General features: G+C 45.7%; 1 pseudogene and 2 gene segments (V, D, J or C); all 3 read left to right on the plus strand.

The window, feature by feature from the left end:
- Positions 1–604: 604 nt before the first annotated feature.
- LOC130037515 (immunoglobulin kappa variable 2D-29-like) lies at positions 605–1,339 on the plus strand. The segment is given in 2 exon segments: positions 605–653; positions 1,002–1,339. Coding segments are annotated over 2 exon segments (387 nt in total).
- Positions 1,340–10,225: 8,886 nt separating this feature from the next.
- LOC130037522 (immunoglobulin kappa variable 1-39-like) lies at positions 10,226–12,076 on the plus strand (annotated as a pseudogene).
- A 5,623-nt stretch (positions 12,077–17,699) lies between these two features.
- Positions 17,700–18,168, plus strand: LOC130032705 (immunoglobulin kappa variable 1-39-like). The segment is given in 2 exon segments: positions 17,700–17,748; positions 17,849–18,168. Coding segments are annotated over 2 exon segments (369 nt in total).
- The last annotated feature ends 7,124 nt before the right edge of the window (positions 18,169–25,292 follow it).

The following is a 25,292-nucleotide window of genomic DNA, read 5'->3' on the forward strand; positions in this document are numbered from 1 at the left end:
CACATGAGAATCAGGAGATTCTCACATGGGAGATATGGGAGACAGATTTTTCTGTCAGATTTATCTGAGATTGACCTAGATACATATTTCCATAGCTAGAGCACCTGATAAATCAGAAATATACTAATTGTGAGAGACGCAGTGAGGCGGTCTGAGTTATAGTGCAGAGTTTGAGGTGATTACCTTGCATGCAGCATCCCATATGGTCCCCCATATACTGGTAGGAGTACTTCCTAAGTGAGGAGCCAAGAGTAACCCCTGAGCACTGCTAGTGTGGCCCCCAAGCAAGCAAACAAACCATAAAAGAGAACAAAAGAAACATTGACACACATCTGTGTCACCCAAAGTTAGACTGAGGAATGTTCCATCTTAACCACTATCATCAAGTCTAAGTTAATGTTTCCACTGTTTTTCATAGATTAGAAGACACATGTGTCACTTTGCTCAAGAGAAGTGACTCCTTCCTTGAGGTCTTTTGACGCCAAAGCACCCACCCTTGTATTTGCATACTGTCCCCAGGGGAGGATCTATATTGAACATTATCACATAAAAGTCATCTCTATCTTGCTTTCATGTATAAGTTCTTCTCAGGTCAACTCTCAAAATGAGGTTCCCTGCTCAGTTTCTGGTTCTGCTGATACTATGCATCCCAGGTAAGGGGAACAGGGAGAAGAGAAAAAATGGGTTCAGGAGGGGGTGTTGGGGGGGCCCACTTGTTGCCTTGTGTGATCTGTGTGTGTGTGTGTGTGTGTGTGTCAGACTGTGTGAGAAAGAAACATCAGGAAACTGGAGATGGCCCAAGGAAGGTGTAGAGGCCTGTTTGTCCATCCCTAAGGTCTCTTCACTGTAATGACATCCTTCTGGTGTATGAGTACAAATCATTCAATTAAAGATTTTCCCAGTAAACAATATTTTACCAAAATAAATTACAGAATGGAAGCAATAAAATTGACCTGTGTTGTTTGATTATAACCTGACACTTTCAAAAATCAATTTTCCAGGGTCCAGAAGTGATATTGTGATGACTCAGAGTCCACTCTCCCTGTCCATCGTCAAGGGACTTCCAACCTCCATCTCCTGCAGGTCTAGCGAGAGCCTCCTACATAGTAATGGAAAAACCTATCTGTACTGGTTCCATCAGAAGCCAGGCCAACCTCCAAAGCGCCTGTTTTATTATGTTTCTAATAGAGACCCTGGGGTCCCAGACAGGTTCAGTGCCAGTGGGTCAGGGACAGACTTCACTCTTCAGATTAGCAGCGTGCAGCCTGAGGATGTTGGCATTTACTACTGCTATCAAGATTTAAAGAATCCTCCCACAGTGATACAGCCCCGAACATAAACCTCCCTGCCTGGCCTGCCCCAGATGGCCACACGTGTTCTTTGCTGGTGAGCAGAAGCAGAGTCTCTAAATCAGTGACAGGAAGGCACTGGGGGTCTCAGGGGAGGAGGCTGCAGCTGTGGGTCTGGATCCTGGCATCCCCTGCTGTACTGCAGACACCCCACATTAGGACCTGGTCAGAGGCACAGGCCTGGCCTGGCAGAGCTGCAGTTAGGCAGGGGGCTGTGTGCTGTGAATGACCAGTTGTAGTGAACTGACAGCTGATGGGCAACCTCATTTTACCTTGTGAGTTTTGCCCACATTTGTAGCACTGCTCCACTGCATTTTCCTCCCGTTGTTCATCGATTTGCTCGAGCAGGCACCAGTAACGTCTCACAAAAAATTGTGAGACTTGTTGTTACTGTTGTTGGCATATCAAATACATCATGGGTTGCTTGTCAGGCTCTGCTGTGCATGCAGGATACTCTCAGTAGCTTTCACGGCCCTCCGACAGGGGCGGAGGTATTGACCTCGAATTGGCTGTGTGCAAGGTAAACCCCCTACCCACTGTGTTAGGGATATATTGCTACCTAAGTATCAGATTATTCACACAACTTTTTCAAGATTTTAAGGCAAAATGGAATTTACTGTGAAATGTACATTTTTATAGAAAAGTGCTTCATATGGATCAAAGAGAGTTCAACAATTAAGGTGCTTGCCTTGAAGTGGTCAACACAATTATATTTTTCCTTCCAGGATTGATCTATAAGCCTGGAATAAGTCCTGAGCACTGCCAGGTGTGGCCTCAAACTAACAAATGAAAAAACGAACAAACTAAAACACTAACAAACCAACAAAAGTAGCTTCACTCCTCCCCCATCCCAGGCCACCCCTCTGAGACCCTCTCACCTCCTCCACGTGCACCCCTAGGGCTTCCCGACTGGGTCCCTGATGGAGACTCCAGCGTGTCAGCTCAGACTCTCTGTCCTGATCTCACAAGGTCCAGTTCATCCTGCTCACACATGGGCCCTGGTGCCTTTAGTGATGGGCCCCAGTTTTTCTCATTCCTGCCCATGGTCACCCCTAGTTCTCACTCCTTTCCTTGGATTCCTGTGCAAGACCCTCTTGGTCAGTGCAGTCAGGGGAAGCAGAATGTAGAGTAGGAATTTCTCTGACACTTGCTCATTGGGGCAGGAGCCATCCTCCAAAGTCAAATTCTTGTAGCAGGAAAGACAATGGGGCAGGCAGGGAACCTTCCACTGGTGTCCCATGGGAAGCTGGCCATAGACTAAGAGTGGTTTTGTCCCCAAGGTAGCCCTGAGCTCCCTGTGGTGCTCCTGAAAATTCACCTGGAGGACACTGTCCCCAAACACAGCTCTAGAGAGACCCATGTCCTCTTGATCCTACCCAATAGCTGCTGAGTTCCAGCGTTCCATGTCACCCTGAGCCTAGAGTTGTCCAGCTCCCCACTGACTCACAGAGGTCCCTGTGTGGGGACCTGCCCTTCATGACGCTGATGGGCCGGAGGGACAAGGCCTATCACATTCACACAAACATGTAAGATATAAACCCACACATATTAAGGACATATCACATTTCACTCAAATGAGAGAAAGAATCCGAAGTTCCGACATCCGTCGATGATCAAGAATCAGGGACGCTGTCTCATTTGCCAACGTGTCAAAAATCAGATTGGCTGGTCACGTAATGAGATTTAAAGAGACCGCTGGGCTAGAGCTGTTACCGACTGGATTCCACAGGATGTCAAAAGACCACGTGGCCGCCCACCTACCAGGAGGTCAGACTTCTTCATCAAGGTCATGAACGATAGGTTTGAGGCTCTTCATGTTCCCATAGCGAACAGATGCCATTGGGCTACATTAGCACGCGACAGGGACAAATGGAGACATTATTGGCGCCCGCTCGAGCCAATCAACGACTAACGGGAAGTTAAGTGATTAAGTGATTTTCATGTCTAGTTATATAGAAATCATATATAACTAACCTCCTTCTTACTTCCAGAGAGACATCCAATTAATGTTCGGTAAATGTCCAGAAACAAAGTCTTTCATCCCCAACAGCAAAGGCAACTCTCCTGGCCCTCTCGGCACAGGCAGCAATCTTACTGCAAAGACAAGCGCATGGGACAATGTTTACATTTGGTTCATTGTGTTTTTCCTTCGTTTCTGTAATGCAGTGAAAACATTGCAGATCCCAATAAAGCCTACCCTCCAGAGAGAGGGACTTTGTCCATGTACTGGAAGAAGCTTTTTTTTTTATTAGTGAAACACCAAGAGGTACAGTTGTAGATTTACAAATATTTGTGCTTGGGTTTCGATTATACAATGATCAAATACTCATCCCTCCACCAGTGCCCATTTTCCAATACCATGGATAATATCCCTCCCACCCCCATCACCCCCATCCCACCCTGCCTCTGTGGCAGGGCATTCCCTTTTGTTCTCTCTCTCCTTTTGGGTGTTGTGGTCTGCAAAAGAGGCATTGAGTAGCAAACATGTTCAGTCCATAGTCTACTCCCAACATGCATCTCCCCTCCTGGGAGGATCCTCCAAACACCCTTTATTTGGTGCTCCCTTCTCTATCTGAACTTCCCTTTCCCCTAGAATACCCGGCTGGCCTCTAAGCTACGGAGTAATCCTCCTGGTGCAGATCTTAGCTATTGTTGGGTATTAATCTCATATTTTGTTACTTTATATCCCCCAGATGAATGCAATCTTTCTATGTCTATCCCTCTCTTTCTGACTCATTTCGCTTAGCATCAACTGGAAGAAACATTTATCAGGACAGTTTACAACTCCCATATTGTGATTTTACCATTTGGTCTCTTGTAGTTATATTGTATCTAGAGGGACCTCAGGAATGAGGTCCAGGGAAGCGGGTGCTCAAAGGCTCACACATATAGCATGGTCAAGACAGAGCCACCCACACGGCAATAGACTCTTAGTTATATCAGAAAATTTATTAGGAAAGGCTGTAGTTAAATAAAGGCTGAGGGATAAATCCTCCATGCACCAGATGGGTGACATGAGCGTGGGGCAGACCCTGTGATTAACAGATGGCAGCTTGCTTGTCCTGATGTTGCTTATTGACTCCTAAAAACACATGGTTATCTGGGAAATAGTCTACAACAGGGCTGTATCGTGTATACTATAAGAAATGGCCGAGGTAAAGCATGGATTCATAGTCTTAAATAATACTAAAATCAAATGTAAAACTACAGAGTTGCACTAGCTGCATTTCGAGTCTCTCCACTATAATCATTTGTAGAGTCAGTCACACATTGGAAAAGCATGATCACAACCTCATGATCAAAATCACTCAGGAACAGTGATGTAGAAGACCATGTTTGAGACTCTGCGGTTGAATGTTGACACACCAAGAATACACTATGGGTCATCATTGGATGATTTGTCCCCATAGGTGTCTCATAGAGTCATAGAAACAATCCTCACAGGGCTTGGTCTAGAGCTCATGGTTCCAAAGCCTCCTCAGTGGTGCAGCCACTGTGGTTCTCGAGCTGGTCTGGGTTATCCTGTAAGGAGGAATGAGGCTTCATTAGCCTTCTAGAGAGGAGCCAGGGGTCCTCTGCTTTCTGCTCTCCCACCCCCACGTGTGCCATGATCCTTACAGGCTCCTTCTCATCTCTGGAACCCTCCTGCCTTTTCAAAAATAACATCTGTGGCGTATCAGAGGATTTACAGTGTGTAGTACTTTCCCATTTTGTCTGACATCTTTTCAAAAGTCTAGTCACATGCCATTTCTCCTCATCCAGTAGACCGTTTATTAGTAATATGAAACACTTTATTTTCCCCACACACTCTTGTGTGAAATTGTGCCCTGATCACAAATCTCAAAGTCTGGATAGTTGTCTGGGAAAAACATGTTAGATCTGACACTATATAATCAGGCACACAATAATGCACCCAATGGCAGCACTCAAAAAATGCTAGAATGAAACAGTTAAGGATCGTTAAGGGGTAGAGAGAAACTCAGGAAAAAAATAAAAAGAAAGTGCCCAGACTTCGTACTGTAGGTGGCTGTTGATTGTCTCTGTGAAACACGCCAGCCTCTGCTCCTCATGCACACTCTGAATGTGGATGTGGTCACCAACTGTCCTAATTTCCCTGCCAATTTAAACACTGACTTGCTTTTGGGACCCCTTTTGGAGGGAGCGACATTACATTGAAAAAACGGCTTCCTGTGAGTTCACTGGGCCTGCCCCACCACCCTAAATCTTGGACAGTCCTTGTATGTGTGTTTGTCTCATTTGTGTCTGTTTGTCTCATTCCTTGTGACTGACCCCTGGTGCATTGAGATTGAAGGTTCCAATCCAGTTGGATTCAGAAAGTACCATTTCCATGTAGTCTTGCTTGGTGGTGGGCTTTACGGTCTATTCCAAAAACTTGGAGAAAGTCTCTGGATTCCCCAGGAGGACAGAGATCATCAGCACCTGGAACCTATAAAGTTGCTGTAGCACACAGAGCACAGTATATGGCAGACTAACCCCATAAGTCACAGGACAGTCCCTGGATCTGAGAAACACTGAAGAGAGAGTCACAGGCCTATTGTCAGCAGGGACAGGGGCTCTGTGGTATAGTGGGAAAGTATGAAGTCTTTAGAGTCTGAGCTGGAGCGAGAATTTCACCCTTTTCTGGTGTGGGGTAGAATCTTTTTGTCTTTGAATGTGAAAAATGTACAGCAAAGAATGGCTTTTGGAATATTGTATGACTGAAGCCCAGTCATGAACAACTTTGTAACTGTGTATCTCACTGTGATTAAATACATAACTAAACAAATATATAAAATAATACATTACAGAAGTCCTGTCATGCCCTTGTAGTATGAACTGATTTTATCCCATATTTACTATTCATAGTTGGAGATAGTTCTGTCGAATCACTTAAGCTCACATGACGGTGATTAGATGGAAATATAGGGGCATCAGGGAACCCCTCTCTGTCCCATCAGACACCCACCCATGAGAGATCTGCTGGACAAGAGGAGAGAGGGACTCCTTTTGTCAGGAGGAGGGTCTCACTGGATGTAAAGGTAAAGGTAAAGGTAAAGGTAAAGGCCCTCCCGTTGATCGTCGATTTGCTCGAGAGGGCCCAGTAACGTCTCCATTGGAGACTTTGTTGTTACTGTGTCTGGCATATCGAATACTTTCGGTAGCTTGCTGGGCTCTCCGAGAGGGGCGGAGGAATCGAACTTGGGTCGGCCATGTTGGCCGCTTGTAAGGCGAATGCCCTACCCGCTGTGCTATCGCTCCAGCCCTGACCTGAGGAAATTGACGCTCCAAATTCACTCCCCAACCTCCCAGAGTGTGAGAATCCTGTGTGTGGGGTGTGAGCCCCAAGCCTGCGTGTTCCTGTAGGAGAGTCTGAGCTGAGACTTTACACCCCTGTGTCCTCTGAGCGGCGTCTGCCTCAGAGGCACATTGTGGAAGTGTGTGTAAGGGGGGGTGAGAAGGGTGTGGGGAGCTTGGGCGGCTTCGTTAGTCTCTTCATCCTCATCCCATGATGTTCTGAATACTGAGGTAAAGAGCCTCAGATTCATCCTTGTCTTTTTGGCTAAAACTCCTACATAACCTTGGAGATGATGTTATTGGCTGTTTTTCTTCTCTGATTAGAAAATGCATCAGACTGAGTGAACTAATTTCCAGGTATTAATGGAGGGATAATCCTGTTTGCTTGTCCACTAAGATATCTGTGTGGATACTGTGTGGCCCCCTTCCAACCTCCCTCACTGGTTCCCAGGAGCGAGTCCCTGTCACCTTCAGGACCACATAGAATGTGAGGAGCATCTCATCCTGAGAGGAGCCCCAGCCAGTGAGGAGAGAAAGTACAGGTCTTGCGGTATATGCCTCAATCAACCCAAGGTGATCCCTGGCACCACAGTTTCCCCGAGTGTCTGTTGGGCATTCCTGGAAACTTCTGAGAATTACCTGACTGACCTTGGTAGGCACAGACATGGAGGTGTACCCTGGTGGTCACTAGCACAATAAACCGCGAAAAACTGCAAATCATCAAGACTTACACCAAACTGGTTGGCTCGGCTGGCCAAAATTGCCTAGAGGAAAAAAAAAAACACACTCGCAGAATTGATGAGCTTCTACTGCATCACACCTTGACACATAAATCAAATAATCGTAAAAAAAATCATAAATTTATACTGGCTATAATTTGCCTAGGTCTGTCCTAGTGCCCTGCCAAGAATGGTACAGTGAGTGCAGTCACAAGGCTCTCTCACCGTCAACAGGAGAGTGCTCCTTGTGACAGATAACCAATTTGGGCAATACCGCTACCCCAACTGCTCCTATTTTGGGTCATCTGTGGTCTTGGGGTCTCTGATAGCACATACCCAGGGACCAGCTCTGAAATTTTACACTCTCCTCCCATTTACTTCCCCTCTCGTCTACACAGAGCCCTGCCACACTCCTCTCCCTCCCTGATGAAGCCTGAAGTGTGTGTGTGTATGTGTGTGTGTGTGTGTGTGTGTTCTCTGAATTTGTTCTGAACTAAACCCCAGGTTTTCCTGCATCACACTATTGCGGGATGGAAAACAGTCAGAGAGGCTGCCAAGGGCCACACAGCATCCTCAGTGACATCGTCATGTACATGCAAACAGGACAACCCCTACATTAATACATGCAAATCAGTTCTTTCAGTCTGCTTTGGTGTCTACAGAGTTGGGGCCCAAGTTTCTCTTACATCCAGTCCATTATTTACCCCAGATTTTGGTAAATGTGGTGCAGGGAGCAGTACGTAGGGATTGGTTTGAAGCTCCCTCATGAAGGCAGATGACACCCACTGGGAGCAGAAGGCAGAAGGGTGGTAATATCTCTCTTGCTCAGTCAGGTGTGAGACAATGGCCCTGGAGGGTCCTGTGCTGGGTCCTACATAAGGGGTGTTCCAGAACCTGCTCCTGTCTAACAGAAGAACTTGGGGAGGCCCCAATCACAGAATGATCACTGGAGAGGAAACCGTCTCCTCTAGATTCCAGGATCACTGCAGGGCACCCCTGGGACCTGCAGCTCCCTGGGAAACATTTCAGACCTCCTCAGTATTTCTGCATGTGTATGTCCTGCTGGGATAGTGGTTCATGGGGGTCTGATTTGGTCTGCTGGGTGCTGAATTCAGTGGTGGGAAACCACAGGACTGTGCAGGGCTAACTGGGTTTGCAGTTCCAGGGACAGCCTCCAAAATGAAAGAACAGTGATGTTGATGGGGTGGTGGGATGGCACCCATCAGAACCTGGATGCTGACTCATGCAGCACAGCTCTCTGCAGCCCCAACTGACACTTCTCCTTGTGTGGTTCTATCTTCAATCTATTCTGACTGCCCACCCCTTGTGGCACCCTGAATCCCATAAAGGTGTTCGTCTACTGTCTGTGAATCCCATAAATTGTGAGGATGTTCTCATTCGCTCTCCTGCAGTGTTATCATCTCAGTCTTCTCAAGACACTGAGTCTTTCATTTGGTCTCTGACAGCTGCTTTGTTGTAGGGGCAGTAAGAGATTTGGGATGAGACAGACGATGTTCAATGGGGAGTCAGTCAAATTGGTTTGTCTCAGCCACCCCATCTGAACACCTTCTCAACTGGCCAGCTCAGTGATAGAGGAAGGGAAGATAGGAGGAAAGTAAGGAATTGTCTGTACTGTGTCATGAAGTAGAGATGGAAAAGAAACAAGTTTTTGAAGATGAGGAGGGCTGAAGAGGAAGTAGTGGGTTAGTATCTGAGGTGAAGAAGTTTGGAGGGATGAGCAGGAGAATGGATTGGTCTATCAGATATTCTCTTGCTTAGCAAAAATTTTTGAATCAAGAACCCCAAATTTTGTACAAACATTTTCACTCATGGCTTTCATGTCTGCTAATAAAAACAATTTCTCAGACAAAATATTACCAGCAATTGGGGGGAGACTAACACTCAGCAATGCATGTGCTGGGATCCATATATGAGCCCAGGACCTACATGTCCCAGAGCACCTGGAGGTAAAATCCTGTCAGTTCCTGCCACTGCAGCACCACAATGTCCTTGCATCTATAGGCCCCAGCCTGAACTGCTCATCCCGGAAGGCTGCCTAATTTTCAAAGTGACCATCAGGTTCTCTGAGCACTGAGGGTCTCAACGTACACACATAAAAAGAAAATTAAAAACATAAAATTTTACACTGTCTGTCACTCTCCTCCCATTGTTCATCAATTTGCTCCAGCAGGCCCAGTAACCTCTCCATTTTGAGAATTGTTGTTACTGTGTTTGTCATATTGAATATGTCGCAAATAGCTTGCCAGACTTTGCCATGTGGGTGAGATAGTCTTGGTAGCTTGCCAGGCTCTCTGAGAGGGGCGGAGATATCGAACCAGGCTCGGCTGGGCTGGCAGCAGGCAAGCAAATGCCCTACCGCTGTGCTATTGCTCAGTTTTTCCAAAATACAGTAAAATATATTGGTATTCCAGATAAAAAGAAAGTCTCGTTGTTTTAAGTATATCCACAACTGTGAAATAAAGGAGTCTGTACAATTCCTTGAGAGGGTCATTGTGTCTGACCGTGTATGGTCTGACAGAGCACAAAGAGCTCTTTCTGGGGCAGAAAGAGCAAGAAACCCTGTCCTAACTCTCAGGGACCCACTCTTCTGTGCTCACACTGGGACCCTCCTGGGACCTGAGCAGGAGCATGTTCTCTGTTGTCAAATTTCTGTTTCCCCACAGGGACCCACACCCCTGACTTCCCTGCAGCAGAGCTAGTCACCACACTCACCCTCCCCCCTCTGCCTGCCCAGCCTGCCCAGCCCCCTCTCATTTGCAAGTCTTTAGAGCTCATGCCTGGACACTCAATAATAGTCTGTGTCACCCTGCAAGGTCAGTGTCTGCCACACCCAGAGTGGACATGAGGGCCCCTGTGCAGCTCCTCAGCTTCCTGCTGCTCTGGCTCCCAGGTAAGGAGAGAAAAGAGGGTTTACATGAATATGGCTGCCTCTCTCTCTAGGGAAATTATCTAATTTAAGATTAAAAATACGTTATTGGAGCTGGAATTACCGCGGCTGCTGGCACCAGACTTGCCCTCCTAAATAGGATTGGCACAACACTAGATGAAGGACAACCATGTGAGCAAGCTGGGTTCCGCAAAGGATTCAGCACCATTGACCATATCCACATGATAACCAAGCTCATTGAGGTTTCTCGGGAGTTCAAGATGCTGCTCTGTTTAACGTTCATTGATTTAAAGAAGGCCTTTGATTCTGTTGAGACGGAAGCGGTCATTGAAGCCCTAGCCAATCAGGGCATTCAAGCCCAATACATCAAGATCCTCCGTGAGCTGTATTGCGGATTCACTACCAGGATCTCACCATTCTACAAAGAAGTAATCATTGTTGTCAAGAGAGGGGTTCGGCAGGGTGATACCATTTCACCGAAACTCTTCAGTGCCACCCTCGAGAACATCATGCGACGACTGGAATGAAACTCTTCAGTGCCACCCTCGAGAACATCATGCGACGACTGGAATGGGAAGGAATGGGAGTGAAGATAGATGGTCGGCAACTACACCACCTTCGTTTTGCTGATGACATTGTTTAATAACACCAAACATCAGCCAAGCGGCACAAATGCTAGCCGACTTTGACTGTGAGTGTGGAAAGGTGGGACTACAGCTGAATCTTATGAAGACAATGTTTATGAGAAACAGCCTCGTTCCTGATGCCCCATTCGCTCTCAACGGAACGACCATCTCTGAATGCAACAGCTATGTGTACCTAGGTCGAGAAGTCAACATGACAAATGACCTGGCACCCGAGCTGCGCAGGAGGAATAGAGTGGCTTGGAATGCCTTCAAAAGCGTCGAAGAAATAGCTAAGAGGACGAAGAACCTCCAGCTCCGGGCACATCTCTTTGATTCCACTGTTCTTCCTGCATTAACATATGCCTCAGAGACCTGGGCCCTACACAAGTATATTCGGGTCTCCCAAAGAGGAATTGAAAGAGCTATGCTTGGAATGTCACGTTTCACTCAAATGAGAGAAAGAATCCAGAGTTCCGACATCCGTCGACAATCAAGAATCAGGGACGCTGTCTCATTTGCCAAGGTGTCAAAAATCAGATTGGCTGGTCACATAATGAGATTTAAAGACGACCGCTGGACTAGAGCTGTTACCGACTGGATTCCACAGGATGTCAAAAGACCGCGTGGCTGCCCACCTACCAGATGGTCAGACTTCTTCATCAAGGTCATGAACGATCGGTTTGAGGCTCTTCATGTTCCCAGAGCGAACAGATGCCATTGGGCTACACTAGCACGCGAAAGGAACAATTGGAGACGTTACTGGCGCCCGCTCGAATCAATCGACGACTAATGGGAAGTTAAGTGATTAAGTGAAGATTAATGATAATGATGTGCACTTATATTTATATTTTTTATCTCAGGTGCCAGGTGTGATATCCAGATGACCCAGCCTCCATCCGTTCCTGCATCTCTGGAAGAGAAAGTCACCATCACCTGCAAGGCCAGTCAGAGCATTGGCAGTAATTTAGCTTGGGATCAGCAGAAACCAGGGAAAGCTTCACGCTCTTCATCTATGGTGCAACCAGCTTAGGACCAGACGTCCCTCCCCAGTTCAGTGGCAGTGAATCTGGGACAGATTTCACTCTCACAATTAGCAGCCTGAAGTATGAGGATGCTGCCACTTATTACTGTCAACAGCATTATACCCTCCCTCCCTTAGTGATACATGCCAAAACATAAACCCCCCAGAGATCACCTGTGTGACGCTGGGCTGCCCCAGCTGCTCCTCCTGGTGCCTCCATGGCTAAGATTGTGTGAGATGTAGCCAGGCTGTGATGTGAGAGAATGCTCTGGTACAAGTAGAACAAACATTTTTCCCTCCATTTTCCCCCCTTCTCGTGCCAGAATCACTGGCATGACAGTATATCTGCTGATTTTACTTAATGAAATTATTTTCCTTCAAGAATATTGGCGACAGATCAGAGTTCATGCAAGAACAATCACTTTAGATGGTCCAGAAATTATTGTTTTAATAGACATTTTAAAATCATAATGAAAAGTTTCCCACATTGAAGAGCGATGGCTTCTTACTGGGAGCATTCTCATATGACCAATAAGAATCTTCTGATGAGGACTGAGGGAGAAACTGAATCTTGCCAGGGGTCGGCACTTGCAGGACTTTGGGAAGGACAGAGATGTGCTGCCTTGATTGGGGACATTTGAGACTAAACTACCACTGAAAGAAAAGCCAACTTTAATGACAGAAACAATGTTTCATACCCTTTAATGTGAAATGTAGTTTGTACTCCATGTCATACAATGAAGGTCTGGAGGAAATAAAGGCAAGTAAGAGATCATATGAAAGAATAAAATTTCAATATTGTGTACTAAGCCCAAAGTCTTTGTTTCTTGTTCTGAAGGGAAAATATCCAAAGTCACAATGACTGAGCTTCCCTAAAGTCCCAGGCTCTAAAAATTCTCAGTGAATGTAAGTGGGGGAATAAATCATTGTTCTCTAAGGAAATTCCATATTACTGAATAATTTTCAACTCTAATAAGATAAAATCCATAATTTCTGACAATTAATTCTTAATTTAATTACCTCATTGGAAAGATTCAATATAAGGTGACATCCAAGAATAAAATTGTTACATCCTTTCACAAGACTAGAGTCCCGAACTTCCTGCCATGTTTTGTTTTTCCATTCCTATGAACCCACATCTACCATGGAGAGCCTTGCCAAACTGGTCCCTGCTGTGGGCAGGAAGCCCCTGGGCCATTGAGTTGCTGTTCTCTGAACAAAGGCTGTGAGTCCCTCCAAACCCTGGACTCTGGCTCCAGCTGAGAACGGAAATGTGGGGGCTTAAGGGTAGGTGCCTGTGGCTCGGGCACTGAGATGAGACCTTGGCTCAGCACCTGCAGTGTCACAGCCCTGCCTGCTCTAGTACATCAATGGCGTTGGCAAAACCTTGGGGACACAATCAACACAGGGGCACCGTGGAGTTCAGTCTCCTTGTCTGGGTTCAAGTGCAGACTATGGGCCCAACATTCAGCTTCCCTCAGGGCCCAATAGAGTCTCCATACGTGTCCAACAGCAGCAAAAACCCAGGAAGTTTCCAGATATCTGTCACGTGTAGCATCTACTCTGTCATGTGTATCACACACATTTGGCTGAAGGGAACAGGAATAAATATTGAACCCTGTTGTCCCGGCGACGTGACTGAATGTTACTGCATAAAACCACACTATTAATGTGACCCATTATTGTGGATAGAGTTAAATTGGATTAGGCTAATATTTTTAATTACATTTAAAAAACAGCTATTATTTTCACATGATACATTTCAAATATCCAGTGTCCATATGTAGGCACAGTTCTTCACAGAGCACAGTTTTATTATGCTAAATATAATCTAGTGTCAGGAATGCAGATGACAGGGACCGAGTTTCAAATGTCTGAGGCCCCAGTTCATTAGGACATCTAAAAATTAAAATATTGCTGTTTGGCACTAATGCTTGGTTTTGCTTCTAAGATTTGGTTTCTAATGGCAGCTATGGACACAGGCACCAGTCTATGGACATAGTCAGTGTGTCCATTGGCTTATAGCCAAGAGTCCACCCTGGTGGAGAATCTATGGGTCTTTGATCTGGTCTGGATAGTTCTTAGAGGAGGCACAAAACCAGGTTGAGAAGTCTACATCAGGACTCAAGAGCTCTTAGGTCCCTGACATTTTGCCCATACTCACTTGTCATTTCCTCCTCCTTCCTAAAAATCTTTCTGAAATTACATCCATGCCATGTGAGGATGAAAGAAACTAGGCCTTAACTCCTGATGACACACATCCAGCCTGAATTTCTGTCCCCTGTTAGTCGTTACTTCCCAACTACTTAATCAGTTTATTTAGAAGAGTCATTTTTGTTCTTACTAACTGAACTGATAATATGTTTTGCAATATCTATTTCAAGCACTTATAGAAGTCTCGAACAGAATCACTGGCACAAGCATCTGAAATCATTTCAGCTCCTGTGTCAGAAAACAGCCACTTGATGGGAGACAGAACCCAGAACTGACAAGGCACAGAGCCTGGATCTTAGAAGTGCTTGGACAATAACTGAGTTAGTGTCCTGTGGTCAACAGGGACAGCGGGTCCTGTGGGTGTGAGGATAGATGTATGAAAGTAGCTCTCAGTGGCTGATTTTACACAAATGATCAGGTTCTTTTCAGTGGGGCCACGTGTCCAATATAAGTTGTCTGCCTGAGGACATTGGATTTTACTACTGCATGCAGTTTATAAAGTTTCCATCCACAGTGATGTAGAAAAGTCCTGAAATGAACCTTCCTACATGGACTGGGCCAGATGGTCACACTTGTTCTTTGCTGGTGAGCAGACAGCAGAGTCTCTGAGTCAGTGAGAGGAAGGCATTAGGGGTGTCAGGGAAGGAGGTTGCAACTGTGGGTCTGGACCATGAGAGCCCCTGCTGAACTGCAGATACCCCACATTAGGACCAGGTCAGAGGCACAGGTCTGACCTGACAGAGCAGCAGGTATGCGGGTGGGTCTGTGCCATGAATGACCAGTTGTACTGAACTGACAGCTAATGGGAAACCCTACTTCATCCTCCCTCTCTTGTCCACATTTTTTAAGGGAAATACTATTACCTATGGTATCAGTTGAGTGACAAAATTTTTTAAAGAAGACTTTACAGCCGAATGGCATTTACAATTTTATTGAAAAGTGCTTTATAAGGGGCCAAAGTTATAATATAGGAGGTAAGGAGCTTGTTTCGCATGTGGTCAACCCGTGTTGCAGCCCCGGGATCTCATAACATTCCTAGGAGTGTTTTCTTTAAGGCATGAAGAAGCCCTGACCATTGCCTCTTGTGGCTCCAATACAATGAAACAAAGTGTACAGCTCACACATCTCATGACTTCCTTCCCTAATGCTCTCAACTCCTCCACCTGCAGCCCCAGGTGTTTTTCTCTGAGTCCCTGATGGAGACTCCAGTGTGTCAGCATCCACTCCCTGTCCTGACCTCACAGGCCCCAGTTCATCCTGCTCACACAGGGGTCCTGGTGCCTTCAGAGTGGGACCCTGGTTTGTTTCATTCCTCCCCATCGTCTCCTTGTTTCTGATCATTTCCATGGATTCCTGTACAGGATATTCTTGGTCAGTGTGGTCCTGGGAAGCTGAGTGTAGAGTAGGATCGCACCCCAACATGCGCTATTATACTTACTGGATTCTCCTCTGTTCTGGGACCCTCCTGCCTGTTCGAAAATATCCTTCATGATATCTCATGAGATCATAGTACCTAGGACTTATCTATCTGTGATTAACATTTCCTCTGTACCCTTGTCAACTGTTAGCTATTTCTCATTTCTCTGACATTTTCTCACTTGAGCAGACACAGTCCTCTGAGAGCTGAACGTTTGTAGCAGGAAGGACAATGGGGCAGTTAGTGACCTTTCCTCTTTGGGGTTCCCATGAGAATGTTGCAATGGGATGAGGGTGATTTTATTCTGGGACCAGGCTGACCTGAGCTCCCTGTGCTGCTCCTGTCAGACAAGTCTCATGATAGACTCTGTCAGCAAGATTGGATCTAGAGAGTACTCATGTCCTCTAAGTTCTGCCCAGCACCTGTTGAGTCCCAGGGTTCCAAAACTCAAATGTCACTCTGAGTCCAGAGCTGTGTGGAGCTCCCCTTGGGCTCAAAGAGGCTCCTATGTGGGGACTCATCCTTCATGACGTCGGTCTGTGGTGGGTGGGCCAGATGGCTGGGCACATTGCTGGTTTTACACATCTGTGAAAACATATAAAAGATAAGATCATACATTATAGCAACCATCAGTTATAGAAATCAGAGAAGATGATAAGACCACCCGTCTTACTCCCAAAGAAACATTCAATGAGTGTTCAATAATCATCAAGGATTAGTCATTCAATTTTACAGCTAAGCCCTGTTGGAAAAGGCAGCACAATTAACTTCAGTAAGTATCGGGAGAGTTAAGTTTTCATTTGTTTCATTGTGATTTTTCTTCATCTCTGTAATTCAGTGCAATTTGTAGCTCTTAAGCAAGCCTACACTTTATTTTTTCCCATGTCCCCAGTAGAGAGGGACTCTGTATCTGTACTGAAAATAACTCACACTAGGCAGTTCATAATTACGCAGCAAGTGATTTATCCACATCAGTCTCTGACATTCTCCAAGGTGACAAGAAGATGATTAGCGATGGAAGTCTGGGTGTCTGGGTGTTGTTTATTGTTTCTTATAAGCACATGGTTAGACTGGAAATAGTTTACAACAGTGTTAAGTAGTGTATAGGATAAGACATGGTTGCATCAAAGACATTGCAAAATAATCTTATATTATACTAAACTCAAATGTAAAACATCTACTGAGCTGCACTAGTTTCATTTCATATCTCTCCACTATAGCTATTACAGAGACAGTCAGATATTGGAAAAACACAAGCAATTCTTAAGATCAAAACCATTCTGTATCCAGGTATGTAACTGACACAGAAAAATGTTTCCAATGTTTGGGGCCCTGGGTTTGAATCCTAGCACACCAAGGAAGCATTATGGATCAACAGTGGATGGATAGTTACTTTGGGCCTCTCATAAAGTCATGGAAACAATCCTTACGAGTCTTGGTCTAGAGTGAATGACCAGAGCCCTTCTAAATGGTGCATCCAATGGTGCATCAAAGCTGATCTGGGTTATCCAAGAGGAGGAATGAGGCTGGATTAACCACACTAGAGAGGAGCCAGGAGCCCTCTGCTCTCTGCCTTCCCACCCACACCTTTATCATTATCGTTACAGGCTCTTCCTCATCTCTGGACCCTCCTCCATTTTCCAAAGTAACACCCATCACATCCCTTGGGATCATAGCACTTAGCACTTACCTACCTGTGATGAACATCTCCTCTCTACCCTAGTTACCTGGTCATCATTTCTCCTCAACTAGTTGACCAGTTTCTTAGGCATATGAACCACTTTGTTCCCACATGGTCTTGCCTATATCACCCCTCAGCCTATATCAAAGACCCACAAATTCTAAACCAATGAGGAGGCCTCTGGACCATCAGCCTAGGAAGGAAGGAAGGAAGGAAATAAAGAGGAAGTACAGCCCCTCATGGGGCTCAGGGAGGAGCATGTTCTCTTGGGCAAATTCTAATTCCCCACAGGGACCCACACCCCTGAATTCCCTGCACCTGGGCCAGTCCCCACACACACCCTCCCCCCTCTGCCAGCCCAGCCTTCCCAGCAGCCTCTCATTTGAAAGTCCTCAGAGCTCATGCCTAGACACTCAATAATAATCTGTGTCACCCTGCAGGGTCAGTGTCTGACACACCCAGAGTGGACATGAGGACCCCTGTGCAGCTCCTCAGCGTCCTGCTGCTCTGGCTCCTGGGTAAGGAGGGATATGAGGGTTTACATGCTTTCTGCCTCTTCAAAGAAATTATCTAACTTATGATTCAAGATAATGATGTACACTTATATTTTTACCTCAGGTGCCAGGTGTGATATCCAGATGAGCCAGCCTCCATCCATGTCTGCATCTCTGGGAGACAGAGTCACCGTCACCTGCAAGGCCAGTCAGAGCATTAACTATTGGTTATCCTGGTATCAGCAGAAACCAGGGAAATCTCCCAGGCTCCTCATCTATGGTACAACCAGTTTAGGACCAGACGTCCCTCCCCGGTTCAGTGGTGGTGGATCTGGGACAGATTTCACTCTCACCATCAGCAGCCTAAATTCTGAGGATGCTGCCACTTATTACTGTCAACAGCATTATACTCTCCCTGCCACAGTGATACAGGCCAGAACATAAACCCCCAGAGATCAGCTGTGTGAGGCTGGGCTGCCCCAGCTGCTCTTCCTGGTGCCTCCACTGCTTAGGGTGTTTCAGATGCAGTCAGGCTGTGATGTGAGACAATGCTCTGGTACAAGTAGAATGAACTTTTTGTCTCCATTATTCCCCCCTCTCATTCCAGAAACACTGGCAATACAATAAATCTGCTGATTTTATTAATTGAAATTAGTTTCTCTCAAGAATATTGGTGACAGGTCAAACAGAGTTCATGCCTGAACAATCACTTTATATAGTCCAGAAACCATTGTTTTAATACATGTTTTAAAATCATAATGAAAAATTTCCCACATCACAGTGCAATGTCTTCTTATTGGGAGCATTCTCACGTGGCCAATAAGAACCTGCTGATGTGGACTGAGAGAGAAACTGAATTTTGCCAGGGGTCAGCAACTGCAGGGCTTTGGGGGGACAGAGATGTGCTTCCTTGATTGCTGGAAATTTTCCCCTTGTCACAAACACCAAGTTCCAGATAGTTCCTGGAAAAACAATTTGGGAGTGAGATTGCATAATTAGGCATGCAAAACTGTAAACAAAAGAAATATAAATACACCTATAAAAGGCTAAAATAAAAGCTTTGGTCCTATAGATGTAGAGGGCATCAGAGGCAAGAATATAATCAGAAAGTGCCCAGACTTTGTATTTTAGGGTGCCTCCTGATTGTCTCTGAAACACCCCAGCCTCTGCTCCTCATGCACCCACTGAATGTGGATGGGCTCACCAACTGTCCTAATATCCTTGCCAACTTAAAAACTGACTCACCTGTTGGGACCCAGTTTGTAGGGAGTGACATTACATTGAATAAACGGCTTCCTGAGATCTCAATGTTGCTGCTCAGGCCTCCCTAAATCTTGGAGAGTCCTTCAAAGAGTGTTTGTTGGTCTCATTGTATGTCTGTTTGTCTCATTCTCTGTGACTGACTCCAATGCACATAGTTTGAAGCTGACAATTCGATTGGATTTACGAGGTACATTTCCACATAGTCTGACTTGGGTACTGACTTTATAGTCTCTGTTCCAAAGACTTAGGGAAAGTCTGGCTGAATCTTCTAACAGCACAGGGGTCACCAGCACCAGAAGCCTATTAAGTTGCTGTATTGCACAGAAGCCACAAGATGGCAGACTGACCCCAGAAGTGACAAGAGAGTCCCTGGATCTGAGAAATACTGAGAGTCACAGGCCTGTGGTTAGCAGGGACAGATTTTCACCCTTTTCTGCTTTGGTGATAGAAGTCCTGTCCTGCCTATCTTCGATGAACTGCTTTAATGCTCCAAGCAGTTTCACAATGGTAGAAAGAGTTCTAGAATCACTCAAGGTACAGTGAGGTCACAGGAGGGCACAGATGGGAGTATAGAGACACCAGGGATCCCACTCTATGTCCACACACCCAGGAGAGGTCTGTGGGGACAAGGGGAGGGAGGGGCTCCTGCTGACAGGAGGAGGGTCTCAGGGGAATGACCCTGAGGGACCTTGACCTTCACTCTGCAGCCTCCCAGAGTGTGAGAATCCTGGGTTTGTGGTGTTATCCCCCCAGCCGTGGGTTCCTGGGAGGAGCCTGAATTGAAGCTTTATATCCAGGATTCCTCTTAGCCGGGTCAGCCTCATGAGGACTTCATGGAAGTGGTGGAGGACTTTGCCATTTTCTTTGTCTTCACCCCTTTGATGCTCTCATTTCTGAGGGAAAAGGCCTCAAGATTCAATTGGGATTTAAAGGCTAAATATTCAACATTGCCTTGGAGATGAAGTTGTTGTCTCTTTTGTTTTCTGATCAGAAAATGCATCAGAATAAAAGAATTAATATCCAGGTGTTAATGTATGGGTTGTCCTGTTTTCTAGTCCACTAAGATGTCAGTGAGGACGCAGCGTGGCCCTCTCCAACCTCCCTGGCTGTTTCTAGGAGAAGGTCCCTGTCACTGCAGGGCCACACAGTGCGAGGAGCATCTCATCCAAAGATCAGCCTAAGCCAGAGCTGCAAAGAAAGTACATGGGTTGAGGGTCACGCTTTCAATCAATCCAGATGATCCCTGGAAGAACAATTTCCCTTAGTATCAATGGGTGAATTCCTAGATGTCTCTAGAACCACCTGGTTGACCTTGGGAAACAGGCATGGGGAATTTCCTGGATGTCATTGGCGTAATTAGCCTCAAACACCTCCAAGAGTTCAACTCTTATCATTGAACTGTTTGGCTCAACTGGCCAAGTATTGCCTAGGGTGGCCAACATCCACCCAGCACTGGTCAGGAGCTTCTGCACCATCCCAGTCATATAGAAAAAATCAGTATTTGTTCCTAGGTTACTTTTCATTGCATTCTACCCTGCTGCGTTGTCAGGATTGGGACAATGGTGCAGACACAAGGCTCTGTCACCATCACCAGGAAAGTGCTCCAGGATTGCAGACACCCCCCTTGGGACACTCACTCCCCACCCTCAGAACTTATGTTGAAGAGTCTGTGGACTTGGAGTCCCCGATAGCAACACGACAGGGGGACAGCTCTGAAATCTCACTCCCTCTTCTCCTCCCAATCCCTTCCACACAGCCCCAACCTATCTGCTCTGACTCCCTGATGGAGCCTGAATATGTGAGTTCTCAGAACTTCTGTTTCGGATTCAATGACTCCAGGTCATCCTGACTCACACAGGCTGTGGTGGCTGCAGAGTTAATGCCCAGTTTTCTCTTACATGCTACCCACTGCTGACTCCAAGTTCTTACACGTTTTCATGAATCCCTGACAGGGACCTTGTTGGTAAGTGCAGTTCAGGGAGCGGTCAATAATATAGGGATTTGTTACACACTACCTCAGAGGAGCAAAAAGATCCATTTGGAATAAGATTCAGCTATAGGAAGAGCAATGGCGGCAGGGTGGGGAGATCTCTAATGGCCTGGAGGGTCCTGCCCTGGGCCTTGCAGAAGGGGAGCAAAGGGAGCTGTTTCTGTCTGACAGAAGAACTTGGGGAGGCCCCAGTCACAGGTCCCCAGTGTGAGCACAGAAGGGCGGGTCCTCTGGTCTCCTGAGAGTCAGGATGCAGCCTCTTGCTCTCTTTGCCTGGGGAAAGAACACACCATCACAGACCCCATCAGGAATTGTACAGACTCTTTCAATTCACAGCAGTGGATATACTTGAGAGAAAGACATTTTCTTTTTGATCTGGAATACCAATATATATTACTGAGTTTTGGAAGGGCTTAAAATTTTATGATTTTAACTTTCTTTTAAATTAAAAGGGTGGGTGGGGACTCTCTTTAAGTGCTCAGAGAACTTGAAAGTCACTCAGAACACATCTAGGTCATCTGGAATAAGCAATTCAATGCTGGGTCTCATAGATGAAAAGCTTTTGTGATGTTGCAGTGTCAGGATGTGTCAGGCTTTTATCTGCAGGTGCTTTGGGTCATATAGGTCCTGGGTTTAAATGTGGATCCCAGCTCATGAATTCTGAGATGTCAGTCTCCTTCACCAATTGCAGGAATTATTTTGTGTGAGAAATTGTTATTTTTAGCAGACAGAAATGCAATGAGTGAAAAAATTGTACAAAATTGGGGTCTTGATTCATAAATTTTTGTTAAGATAGAGAATATAGGTTAAGCCAAACCATTTTCGTACTCATCCCTCCAAACTTCATCACCTGAGATACTTTCTGATTACTTCTAACTCAGCCTAAGGGTGGTATTTTCCTTCCTCATCTTCAAAAAGTTGTTCCTCTCCCAGCTCTAATTCATGACACATACCTGAAAATTCCTTGACCTCCTTGAACTCTCTTCCTATTTTCATCCTCTTCCCCTGAGCATGTGTTCAGATGCAGTGGCTGAGACAATCCAACTTGATTCACTTCTCATTGAATTTCCTCTGTCCCATCATAGGTGCATCCATTGCTGGAAAGTCGTGTTGATCCAGAGACACAGAGGCTCTCAGACCCCAGACATAAGACCCAATGTCTTAAGAATACTGAGGTGATAACACTACAGTACAGCGAATGAGAACATCCTCACAGTTTATAGGATTCACAGACACTAGACAAATACCTCTATGGGATACAGGGTGTCAAAAGGGGGCATGAGGCAGACAGTATGGAGTGAAGATAGAACCACACATGGTAAGTATCACTCTAGCCTGTCAGGACAAGGGGATGGTCAGCTGACAAGCCGGTCTCACAGGAAGTGACCCTGATGGACCTTGACCTTCACTCTCCAGCATCCCAGAGTGTTGGAATCCCGAGTGTGGTGTGAGTCCCCCAACCTGAGTGTTCCTGTGAGGGAGCCTGTGCTGATGCTTCATACCCCAGCACCTTGGAGCAGGGTCTACATCAGGGCCACATCAGGGATTAGAATTTAGCCTCTTCTTGTGCTCTGACTGCTCGGGCTTCATTCTCTACTTGTTTGTTGAACCTGACATTGCCTTTAGGTTAAACTTTTGTGGCTTTATTGTGATCAGAATTAATCCAACTGAATGAGCTTCTTGCCAGGTGTGAATGTTTGATGAGTCCTGACTGGGTCTCTACTGAATTGCCTGTGGGGACAGGGGTTGGCTCGCCTCCACTCTCCCTGCCTGAACCCCAGAAGAGTATCACATATACGTAAAGGAGGGGTCTGAGGGAGACAGGAAGGAAGAAAGGAAGGAAAGAAGGAAGGAAGGAAGGAAGGAAGGAAGGAAGGAAGGAAGGAAGGAAGGAAATAAAGAGGAAGTACAGATGAGGGGATGGGAGGGAAGGGGAAGAAAAAAGAAGGGAAAGAAAAGGAAAGGAAAAAAAAGGGAAGGGAAGGGAGGGATGGGAATAAGGAAAAGAGAGAAAAAATAAATCAGAGGATGCCCCAGTGCCACCCCTGAGTCCTACAAACCAAAAATAAAACTTCCAGACACAGAGTCCTTCCTTACCCAGCTTTCAAACCAAAGGCACAACGGTCAAGTCACATAGCTGGGGGAGATTTTTTTGATTTTCTTCATTATTTGGGGGTGGGGAATGACAGTCAGGGCTGCAGGACTGCAGGGCACCAGGCAGCCCAGCAGGGCCCCTCCCCAAACCAGCCCCACAAGCAAACAGGCCTACGCAAAGGAAAAAGCCAAGGAGACAGAAATGAAATTTGGGGGTTTTCCTAGCAAATTGTGGGGAGTCAGTGTTGGGACAATAGTGTTCATGTACTGATTAAGTTATTTGTTACCCCCGTCTTATATAGTTAAAGAAAACATCATCCACACACTTTTGAACCAAGGAAGATTTAGACCCTAAAATTTTAAGTTCAATAATCTGCGCTAGTTTTGGGAGCCCCGATGAGACTCTGGGTTGAATTCCTAACAGATCCTGCTATTCACAACACAGAGTCTGCTATGGCAAAAAGCACCCCATGCACTGACTTCCAGAGAGACAATTTGCTCCAGTGTGATATATGGCTGTGACTGAATTTAAGCAATATTGATACGTGTACTATCCCTCTCTTTCTTTAAATATGTACAATGTAGTCCAACTTGCATGATCTTAAATTGACACTTTAGGATTTAGTTTGAGAGTATAAATGAAACCTCAGTAAAATGAGGATTTATTTTGTTCTGTGTCAAACTCCTTGAGCATATGTGTAACCATGAATTCAATTCATTAGGCCCCAGGGAAAGGTAATTCCAAATTCTTGATTATAACAATGTGAAACTATTAACCTGATTGCAACAGAAACAGAGATATTTGACTGTTCTATATTGATTCTAAATGTTAAGACTTGGGGCCAGAGGCATATCACAGTGGATAGGATATTAGTCTTGCACATAGCCTACTTAGGTTCAAGTTCTGGCATCCCATATAGTTCCCTGAGCACCACGAGGAGTGATTCCAGAGTACAGAGTCAGGAGTCATCCCCCAAATCGCCAGGTGTACCCCCCAAAAAGGGGGGAAAATGGAAGTTGAGACTCTGCACATCAGAATTAGGAGATTCTCCCACGGGAAATATGGGACACACATTTCTGTCAATTGCTTGCCTGAGGCTGACCTAGACACATATTTACATGGATAGAGAACCAGATAAATGAGAAATATACTAATTGTGAGAGACATAGTGAGGGGGCCAGAGTGGTAGTGCAGTGATTGCCTTGCATGCATCATCCCATATGGCCCCCCAAGTACTGCTCGGAGGAGTTCCTGGGTGAAGAGCCAAGAGAAACCCCTGAGCACCACTGGGTGTGGTCCCTAAGCAAGCAACAACTCATAAAGCAGAAAAAAAACATTAATACACATCTGTGTCACTCATGTTAGACTGAATAGTGTTCCATCTTAACCACTACCATTCAAGCTAAGTTAAAGTTTCCACTATTTTTCATAGACTAGAGTATACTTGTGTCACTTTGCTCAAGAGAAGCAACTCCTTCCTGGAGGTCTTTTCACACCAGTGCACCCACCCTTGTATTTGCATGCTGTCCCCGGGGGAGGGTTTATATTGGACAGTCTCATGTAAGAGTCAACTCTGTCTTGCTTCAGCTATCAGGTCTTCTCAGATCAACTCTCAAAATGAGGTTCCCTGCTCAGTTTCTGGGTCTGCTGATGTTGTGCATCCCAGGTAAGGGGAGTAAGCAGAAGAGAAGAAATGGGTTCAGGAGGGAGCTTTGGGGGACACACTGGTCTCCTTGTGTGTTCTGTCTGTGTGTCCGACTGTGTGAGAGAGAAACATAAGGAAAGTGTAAATGGCCCAGGAAAGGTGTAGAGGCCTGTTTCCCATTGCTAAGGTCTCTTCACTGTGATGACATCCTTCTGGTGCATGAGTATAAATCATTCAAGTAATGACTTTCTCAGAAAACAACATTTAATCTAAAATAAATTGCAGAATGGAAGCAATACATTTGATCTGATGTTGGAATGTAATCTGATACTTTTAAAAAGCAATTTTCCAGGGTCCAGAAGTGAAGTTGTCATGACCCAGCGTCCTCTCTCCCTGTCCATCGTCAAGGGAGAGCCAATCTCCATCTACTGCAAGTCAAGTGAGAGTATCCTAGATAGTAATGGAAAAACCTATCTGAACTGGTTCCATCAGAAGCCAGGCCAACCTCCAAAACTCCTGATCGTTCTAGTTTCTAAACGACAGCCTGGGGTCCCAGACAGGTTCAGTGGCAGTGG

This window comes from Sorex fumeus, unplaced genomic scaffold (genome assembly GCF_029834395.1).
Source record: "Sorex fumeus unplaced genomic scaffold, SorFum_2.1 ptg000006l, whole genome shotgun sequence".
Lineage (NCBI taxonomy): Eukaryota > Metazoa > Chordata > Mammalia > Eulipotyphla > Soricidae > Sorex > Sorex fumeus.